This window comes from Raphanus sativus, chromosome 9, assembly GCF_000801105.2.
Source record: "Raphanus sativus cultivar WK10039 chromosome 9, ASM80110v3, whole genome shotgun sequence".
Classification (NCBI taxonomy): domain Eukaryota; kingdom Viridiplantae; phylum Streptophyta; class Magnoliopsida; order Brassicales; family Brassicaceae; genus Raphanus; species Raphanus sativus.
The window spans coordinates 31757571-31766869 of NC_079519.1; the positions used below are offsets into that span (position 1 = coordinate 31757571).

Sequence of the window (9299 nt, forward strand, 5' to 3'; positions counted from 1 at the left end):
AGTCTAACCGAATAAACCGAACCAGAAAACAATTACAAACCAAGTTTTTTAAAATTAAAGATACTAACTAACAAGGGAATAATCCGAGCCGGAGCAAAAGAAGAAGAATACTTCTAATGTAAAAAAACAGAGTGTGGACAATTTTTAAACACAACAGGACAAGGAAAAAAAAAAATTCTCTCTCTCTGCGAACAAACAATCGCAATCTCCGTCTTGCTCCGGCGCCGGATTCGACGGTGTCGGACGCGCCTCCCCTAACCTGTAGCTCTCGTCTTTGTTTGCTCTCTGCTTCTGTTTCCTCTCTTGCGTCCGATATGCAGGGGGCTCTGATTTCTTCCGGCTTCACTTCTCCGGCGACCTACTCATGAGGTTTCGCTGGTGGCGGAGCTCGTCAGTCTTTGGAGTCCCGGCGAGGCTTGTAAGATTGGTCAGTTCAGGGAGTCGGTTTTTAGGGATTGAGGGTTGTCAGATCTCGTTTTCCGTTTGGAGATCTCTGGCGTTCCTCTCTGTTAGGCAGCGCGTGAATCGGTTGAGGATGTTCCTCTCACCGGCCTCTGTGTGTTATGGCTCTATCCGTCGTTTAAAGGCCCGGTGGAAGAGGTTGGTGGCGCGTGAGAAGTTCTGTTTCTTGGTATCTTGCGACAGAGTTTCACCCCGCCGGTATCGTTCCAGCTTGTTTCGTTTGCGGCTGTCTTTAAATCCCGAGTGTCGTAGTTCTAGTCTTGTTGTCCTTGTTGTTTCTTTCGTGTCGTCGTTGTTATTTCTGTGCATGTTTTTGACCTGTCTTAGTTGTGGTTGTGCTGGTTTGTTGTTGTTGTTTAGTACTTGGTTGTGTTGTTGTCGTATCTTGGTTCAAAAAAAAGTAATTTAGTGTTTTGGTGGTTTCTTGGAACAGTTTGTGGTGGTAGGGTTAAAGCGTGGTGAGATTTGGGTTAGCAGAGTTTTCTCGTAGAGTGGTAGGTCAGTGATCGCTTATCGATTCGGTTCTTAGACAGAGTGTTTCTGGAGAGTCCGGGTGGTAAGGCCTCGTCTTAGTTGGGATTGTGTCTGGGCTTCTTTCTAGAGTAAATGGGCGCAGAGAGCGTCGCATTTGTATCCGAAGGATGTGTTCCTGTCGGGTCTTGAAGTCGCAGGGTTTTGGGTTCTTGGACGGTATCATTTGGCGTGCGTGTGCAGCAGCGATGAGTCGTGGTGCAGGAGGTGGAGATTATCGGGTGGCGAGCTATGGGCAGCAGCGACAATTCCCGTTCATTGGCCTCTACAAAGGTTTAAAATCTGCTAATTATCTTCTCTTTCGCTTTTTGGTTTTATGCCTTGTCTAGTTTTTACTGTCATTTCAGTTTCTTGGTACTATATGCTACCCCTGTGTGGGTACTTTTGTTTCTTAGACTATATGCTACCCCGGTGTGGGTTTAAGTGGCCGCATTTATTTGGGCTTTTGTGTATGGAGATTGCTCACTCGTCTCCTAGTTTATGTTTTAAGTCATCCCGGTGTGGATTCTTGTAGCCAACTTCATTTGGCATCTTGTATGTTTTCTTTGAATGAAATAAATTACTTTCGGGGAAAAAAAAAAAAAAAAAAAATCCGAGCCGGAGCTGAAACGTACACAGCCAGAACCAATCCGTAGTTGTAAGTTTTTAACAAAAACCGAACCTAAACCAAAACCGGTTTAGAATCTGTTTGATTATCGATTTGTGAGTTTGCGGTTAGGTGTTCCATGTGCTTTATGGTTTTGTTGTTGGGGGCTACTTTGTTTTAGAAGATGAGAAACACGTGTGATGACCTTATGTGTATATATGGTCTGAGTTGACCTTTCTTCCTTGTTATCTTCCCTTTCCTGAGTCTGTGTCTATCTTGTTCTGAACAGGTAGTGATGGCAATGAGAAGCCAAGGAACAGCTAGTCTACACCAAGCTGGCTTCTGTATTTGCAGAGTGTGCTATTACGGAAGCACGTATCAACATCAAGGAGTTACTTGGTGACAAGATAAAGCAGGAGATGAAGTCACACAGATCACGCTTGATGCCTTTGCTGACGAAAACAGCTTTATCTATCTGCAATGCAGTGGTATGGTTAGCATCCATAGGAGAGATGATCACTATGCCTACTGGTTTAGCGTATTTTTTTTGGCTATGACATGACAAACATGTCTCATACGGCAACATCCTAGACTTGTAACGTCTATTATGCATAACAATAAAAGCTTGAATAAAAGACTTTTTTTATCATGTCTCTTAATCTTTTCTTTACCTTTGTCTCGTTTTATGCCTCAATCTTAATATATATGATGAACAAGAACAAACACTGAACAATATATATTTTATCATTTACAACAAAAAAAAAAGAACAAAATAAACTGGTAAAAGTTCTTCCATACAAATAATATCTGCAAACTTGAAAGATGAGGTTTTACTTCCTCCAATGAGCTTCTTTAATGATGATGTATAAGATGTCAATTCTATGAACATGAAAATAAAAACTCCTAATTAAAAAGCCAGTCTTCTATCTGTTACCTAACAACAAGCAAGCTCGTCCTGGTGCTTCTCCTTAATACGGTACACACACGCAAATATCACACAACGTTAAACAGTTTTCTTCACACACACGGAACAGCAACTCCAGTCTCTCTGCTCGTGCATGAACTTGAACTTTGTTAGAAAAAAATAAGACAAAGGACAACCTCTTCAAGTTGCTTAAATAATCTTAGAGAGAAGGATTTGATCACCTGCACCCAGTCGTATGAACCTTTCCATAAAAGTCTCATACTCATCATAGGTAGATAGAGTTGTTACACTTGATCACATGATCCTATTAGTGATCTTATTAGGGAGAGCCTTATGTCTTGGTTTTGCTTTGAGAAGTGTTTCGTCACTGTGCCTAATCCACTCAGAGAGCCTCCATGGCTTCTGCCACTTCCATTTGAACTGAACGATCCACTGGTGATGGCTTCTCTTCCACCTCCAAAGCTTCCCACTCTGTTGTCCAACTGCTGATAGTTTCCTCATCGATACTTGTCCCATTGGTACCATCTGCAACCAAAAAACAAAAGTAACATAGGAACTCTTAGCTACCATCATATAATCATAATCCTAAGGAAGCAAGAATTAAAATGAACTTTAACCTTCTTGTTTGCATTGATAAATGCAGCCGAGTCTCTCACTTTTCCGCTAGCAATCCCTGGTGTAAACTTGAGCTGCTTCTGTGCTGGCACAGTCATTGGAGATGGTGTGTTGTTCATGTCTTCAGCTATATGTTTCACTGCACTCGGTGGGGTTCCCTATACCAAGTTTTATGTTTCATGCGTCATTTCCTTGAACAAAACCAGTGTTCTAAAAATCGATCTAGTCGGTAATCCTCTATAAGGCGCGTAACCAATGCCTAGCGGTTTCTTGAACATTGAACAAAACTAAACTAAAATGTGGATAAAAATGGTATAATCTTACAAGTGGAGATGGAGCTAAGGAAGTTGCAAGTTCCTGCTCTCTTAATTTAAGCTCCTTTTCAGCTTCTTTCCTTCTCAGCTCACTCTGCCTCAGAAGTCCAACAATCTCTTTGAACTGCTCTTTCATTTCTTTTATTTCTACATCCTTCTCCCATACTTGGCACCTGCATGGGGCATAAATAAAAGACCTGAGAATACTGATTGAAGATGTTTGGAGGTGTGTCACTTTGGAAACTAGAGGCACCTTATCTCCGCAAGAGAGTTGAACATGTATTGAAGCAAGTTCTTTGCCTCTCCCATTGATCTTAGCTGGTTCCAGCGGCCACGGCTTGTAAAAGCACGTTCCCGTTCTTCTGCCTCAGAAAGCTGTGAGGCCATGGCTACTAGAGAGTTAGAAGATATCCCCAGCATGTTCTCAAGTGAAGATATACGAGCCATCCTCGCATTAGGTGACAGGGACGACGCCCTGGCGAAGCCGTTCTTTCCTCTTGGAGGGCTTAAGCCTTTCACTGCAAACTCATCCACTTGTCTTAACACAGACAACTCTTCTGCCAGAGCAGCTCGTCTGAAAATTATATCAATCACATAAACAATTAAGTAAACAGTCTTTGTGATGAGCAAACTTATTACAAAAGGTTGGGGGGACATACACATGGCTTTGTTTCTCGTACTCATGGCGCACTTCATGCACATTCACCATGACTTCTAGCTCATGATCTAGCCATCTCTGCAACGCCTTCTCATTGGTATAAAAAAGAATATGAACTGAATTAGATTTCTAAATAAACCACAAATGATAATAAACAAAAAAGGACTATGGTGTCAATTCTCACCTGAGCATTTGTTCCAAAACCATTAGTACCACCTGCACAAATTGTGTTTCACTTAAGAATCTCAAAAGACATGATTTCATTCAAGTGTTCAAGTATTTTACAACATACCTGAGTGTTCACGAGGAGAAGATTTCCGAGCTTCAAGCAACTCTTTTAACCTCTTGGTAGCCATTGCAGCCTCTTCTGTCTTCCTCTGAAGAACCTGAGAGTCCAAATTTTCCTTAGTCTCTACAGCGTAATCATCTTCTTTACTTGGTCTTTCAGAGACCATGGAACATTATTAAGGTAAAAAATTTCAAAATTACATTACCATTTTCTGGCGCTGATTCAAAGCTTGCAGCTTATGCCTTTCATACTCACTCTTTCTGCCTTCTTTCCGTAACTGTGTTAGCCAGTGAAAGTATTAGGTATAAAAGGTACAGTTAGAATCTAAGATTACTTGAGAGAGAAAAGGCAAAGGTACCTGCAAAAGTTCCTTCTCCCTGGAGGCTTTCCACTGTCTAAACTGTTCTGCTTCTTGTTTCATTCTGTGCTGCAGCTGCACCTATAAAATCCAAGGAAAACAAAAAAAATCATTTTCAAAGAGAAGGTGTGAAATGAGTATAGATGCATGACTGAAACATGCATATCATGTTTATTACCTTTTGTGCCTTGATGGATTGAATTTCTTCCTGTAACCTCCGAGCAGCGTCATCGCTCTTTTGTTTCTGTTTCAGTAGCTGAACTTGGTTCTCTTGCTTTTTCTTAAGTTCTTGAATCTGTGCTTCAAGAGATTTCAGATTCTGCGCATGCACATCTTGCAGCTTCTGTGCTTGACCATCAGAAGAAGCAAGGTTCTCTATCTCAGCCAACAAGCGGTTTCTCTCTTCCTGTTAAGAAAGAACCAAACACTTCAACAACTTATAACATGTTTTGTAACGAAACTTCAAAGATGAAAAAATGCAGCTATATTTAACCTGAACAGCTCTCTTTTCATCCTCCACCTCTGCAATTTTCTTTCCAAAATGTTGCTTTAGAGCAGCCGGATCATAGCCGTCAAACAGCTTCATTTCAGACTGTTTCCATACATGAACCATGTTAGTTATAGACAAGAGTAAGCTTTAGTTTCATAAAACAGCAAGTGAAAGAGACCTCTTTTTCCTCCAGACGACGGTTCAGTTCATGCAACTCCTTGTCCATACTATTCTGCAAGAGTTTGTGCTCCCACTCCTTTGCCTCTTCATCTATTTCCCTTGAATCACCTGCACATAATTTGAACTCTCTTCTTAAACAACATTGCTTTCTTCTAGTTTCACAACTCTTTTTTGATAGCTTTCTTTTTACCTATTGTGGCTTCAACCATGGGATAATTAGACGACTCTATACTGTGCAAGCTTCTTTTCAGCCCATCCGGTCTTACAGAACCGACGATTTCATCCTGCCACCAAAGACTTCAATAACGAATATACACATATAATAAATTAAAAGAATGTATCAGTTTGATCATCACAGTTTGTATGTCTTTAAAGTCTTTATCAGAATGCTCCACACCAGCATATCTGCTTCTGTACTGATGGAGTTCACGGCAAAGGTCTTCATTAGTAGTTTCAAGACTAGCAATCCTTTCCTTAAGAGCCTGGAGCTCTGCACATGAGGACCCTCCATTCCTTAAGGAGAGCTCTGCCTGCAAGTATTCTAGCTGTTGGCGCATTTTTAGCATCTCAGTGGACACAGGATCTCTATTAACCTGTTTTTAAAAGGTATCAAATAACAGAGATGGAACATTAGAGTAATCTAGTTTCAGGCAATAACTAGATTCTTTTATTGACATGACATATAAGAGTAGCTTACAACAGGTTTGTTCCGGATGTTCCGAGCACGGTTTGCATACTTAAGCGTGTTGAGTGTTTCCTCAGCATTAATATCTGCAGGACTGATGCAAGCTGGAACCCAAAACAGCAAGCATTAGAGATATGAAATAAGCATTAATTAAAGGGCTTAAAATTAGAATCCTGCCGGTTACCTATCATCACAGTTCTGCTGTTGCCACCAAGAGAATCCTAACGAAGTCAACAAAACTTGTGAGAAAGGAGCAAACACTGAGAAATGTGATTTTCAAGAAAAATTGAAAACAAATAACACCTGCAAAAGCCGTGTAAGTTTACTGTCTCTGTAAGGAACATGAGCACCGTCTTTACGCTTTTTCTCATCTCCAAGCGCACTGATGACATTGCCTAACGCAAGGAGGCCTTTGTTTATGTGAACTCCTGGTGAAAAAAAAAAGAGAATCAAACTTCCATTACAGAACGGTGATCAATAAGGCTTTTGTTTCTGGTCTTAAAGAAAATGAAACAGAAGAACACTAACCTTCTTTAAATCTCATACCATCAGAGCCAGTTCTTTTGGCTCGCTCTGAACCAGCAAGGTCTACTAGGTGCAGCTTAGCACATAGGTACTCTTCTTTCAAGCTCCCATTGTAAGTACCATTTTCAGGAGAATCTGTATTGATCTTGCGCATTTGCTCCACAGAGATAGTGAAAATGGCATGTGAACGACTACAAGAAAAACAGACTTTTATCATTGCACTGTCCATTTTGGGTTTTAACTAGTAGACATATATTCGCTTCTTCAAATTATATGATATTCTAGATTTTTTCACACAAATTAAGAAAACGGTTAAATGTTCAGTTTTGCTCTCATTTAAATATTGAATTTTAAATATTTCTCAAGTTATGTAAAGATAAAAGAGATAAATTAATGACATAAATTACATTGAAATTTTAACACGACACTTATTCTATAACCAAAATTTTACTCTACAGCGACACTTAATATATGAAAGGGATTGAGTAAATAATAAAGATACAAGATTATAAGATCACCTGGACTGATTGTTCATGTTAGTACTACCAGTAGCTCTGCTGACGGAGCCTTGGTCAAGGCAAGCAGCCATCTCTTTGAGAGTACTGACGCTTACTTCCGTGGATCCTGCTAATGTGATGACACCATTTGATGATTCTCGGATCTGTATAGGTGGCTTCCCAGGGACATGTGCTACCTTGCCATTACTAGTAGTATCCGATTTGTTAATACTAGAAGGATCCAACAAATCTTGCACCTCTTCTTTATGAATCTACCAAACAAAAAACGAATCATCACAAAAACACTCAAACAAAGAAACCGTCACAGCTTGTCTAAAAAAACCAACCTCGATGAAAGAAACATGGATTTGAAACTCGATCTGATCCTTGAGAGTCTCAATTTTGGTGAAAAGAGCGTTCATAACTTGAGGTACGATCCCTGTTTGGCTGGTGTCTCCACAGCCAGTACCCATTGTGTATGTTTTACCTGAACCAGTCTGTCCATAGGCAAGAACCGTAGCATTGTAGCCTTGAAATAAACCATCAACGAGCGGTGCAGCACATTCTTGATACATTTCAGTAGATGGAGTTCCAGAGCTTCCGTATACATGATCAAAAGTAAAAGAATGTGATCCAATTTGTACCTGTATCAATCATAATTCACAAAAAAAAAAAAAATATATCAATTACATTGAAATGTACTTTCTGATAATATTTCAAAAATCCAACTTAAAGGATTTAATCTTGAGAATTAGCAACAAGAATATTTGATCTTCAGACCAAACTTAACTAAGGAATTAAGTTAAGATGCAATAATTGTAGTTATGTCCTAAAAAGAAAAGAAACAGAACTGACTAAGTCAACCATGCATAAGATAAAATAAAGAAACATCACTGATCCTAAACGTCGCAAGATCTAGATCTCAGGGAGGCGCAGATGATTCAGATAAAGAAGCTAATCGGTTTAGAAATAATTCTATAAAATAAAGAATCTTTTGAAGTCAAGATCAAGAACACACAAACAAGAGAACTGTGTGACATTGTCTGAAGCTGAAGAAAAAAGGAACAGTACCTGTGGTTTACCAGAAACGACAGTGACACAATCTTTACAACCTTGAAGCCGCTCATCGCCGATGAGCGGTCTGATGTGGACAGCAACCTTAACAGAGCAATCATCAGACTCCATTGACGAAAGAAAGGAAGAAAGAAGGGAGTGATCTTGAAATCAAGAAAGAAGAGAGAGTGAAGAAGCAGGGAAAGGTTTGAGAGTTTTGCAGCAGACAAATGTTGGTTTGAATGATGTGTGTGTTTTGGAGAGAAAGAGACGAGGGGTAGAAATGGAATATAGAAATGATTTGGCGAGAGGAGGAGAGAGCTTAACTGCAACGACAACAACCTTATTCTCTTTATCTTCCCTTAGGCTTCACTCCTTCACTTACTGTCTCTCTCAAGACCAAAACGGACCGACGTGACTTTACTTTCACTCTTTCCCGTTTTAACCTTCTTGGATGTCTCTCTTTCTGTGCTGGGGAGAGAATGAGTTTTCTGACAAGAAAAAAAGTTGTGTGGAGAAATTATCAGAATGGTTTTACTTTATTGCATGTGCCAAACTCTTTATTAATTAGTGGGGTTGTCCATGTATTATTTACATACCAAAATGAATGATTCTTACTAATTTATGTCACTTGAGCTTTAGGTTCTGCCAGTGGCGGACCCAGCAATAAAGTTTACATGTGTCATAGTATATATACTTTTAAAAATATACAGCAAAAGTGTCAATATTGAGGATTGAACCCGAGTTTAGGGGTGTCAAAGTGCACTCAACCACCATTTACGCTACAGATTTCATATTGTTTTGTCTACAAAGTATGAATTTATCATATTTAACCTGTGTCAGCTGACACACCTAATACTGTACTGGGTCCGCCTCTGGGTTCTGCATCCCTTCATTTTGAGTAAACAAGTAAACAACCTGTTATTAGCTGGTAAAAAATCATGTAGGAGGTGTTACTCAAGTTCGATCCAATATTATTCAATTAATGATTTTAAATCATACTTTGATGTTATTGTATTTTTTTATTTATAAATCATATTTTAACAAATTTGTTAGCCAAAAAAGATTTTGAAAAATACATTGTTATTCAAGACTAAATGATTTTAAGTATTTGAAAGAAATTACAAGAAA

The 9299-nt window shown here is 39.4% G+C and overlaps 1 protein-coding gene and 1 long non-coding RNA gene across 3 annotated transcripts; one reads left to right on the forward strand and one right to left on the reverse strand.

Moving 5' to 3' along the window:
- The first annotated feature begins 84 nt into the window (after positions 1 to 84).
- LOC108827665 (uncharacterized) lies at positions 85 to 2241 on the forward strand. Its single transcript, XR_001945711.2, has 2 exons — positions 85 to 1266; positions 1869 to 2241. It is a non-coding gene; the product is annotated as an uncharacterized LOC108827665 (long non-coding RNA).
- Positions 2242 to 2288: 47 nt separating this feature from the next.
- On the reverse strand, positions 2289 to 8680 carry LOC108827664 (kinesin-like protein KIN-4A). Of its 2 annotated transcripts, XR_001945710.2 has the most exons (22): positions 8187 to 8680; positions 7463 to 7759; positions 7137 to 7387; positions 6622 to 6809; positions 6397 to 6521; positions 6278 to 6314; positions 6106 to 6197; positions 5765 to 6001; positions 5599 to 5692; positions 5407 to 5516; positions 5232 to 5330; positions 4917 to 5144; positions 4739 to 4819; positions 4586 to 4657; positions 4384 to 4477; positions 4276 to 4307; positions 4093 to 4178; positions 3687 to 4007; positions 3444 to 3606; positions 3122 to 3277; positions 2726 to 3029; positions 2289 to 2627 (listed from the first exon to the last, which is right to left on the reverse strand). XR_001945710.2 is itself a non-coding variant. In XM_018601116.2 (21 exons), the coding sequence occupies exons 1-21, from the start codon at positions 8298 to 8300 to the stop codon at positions 2799 to 2801; spliced, it is 3108 nt and encodes a 1035-aa protein (XP_018456618.1). In that variant the 5' UTR covers positions 8301 to 8680; the 3' UTR covers positions 2289 to 2798. The 2 variants fall into 2 exon arrangements, 1 of the variants encoding a protein (XP_018456618.1); XM_018601116.2 differs by having other exon boundaries at positions 2289 to 3029.
- Positions 8681 to 9299: the final 619 nt, after the last annotated feature.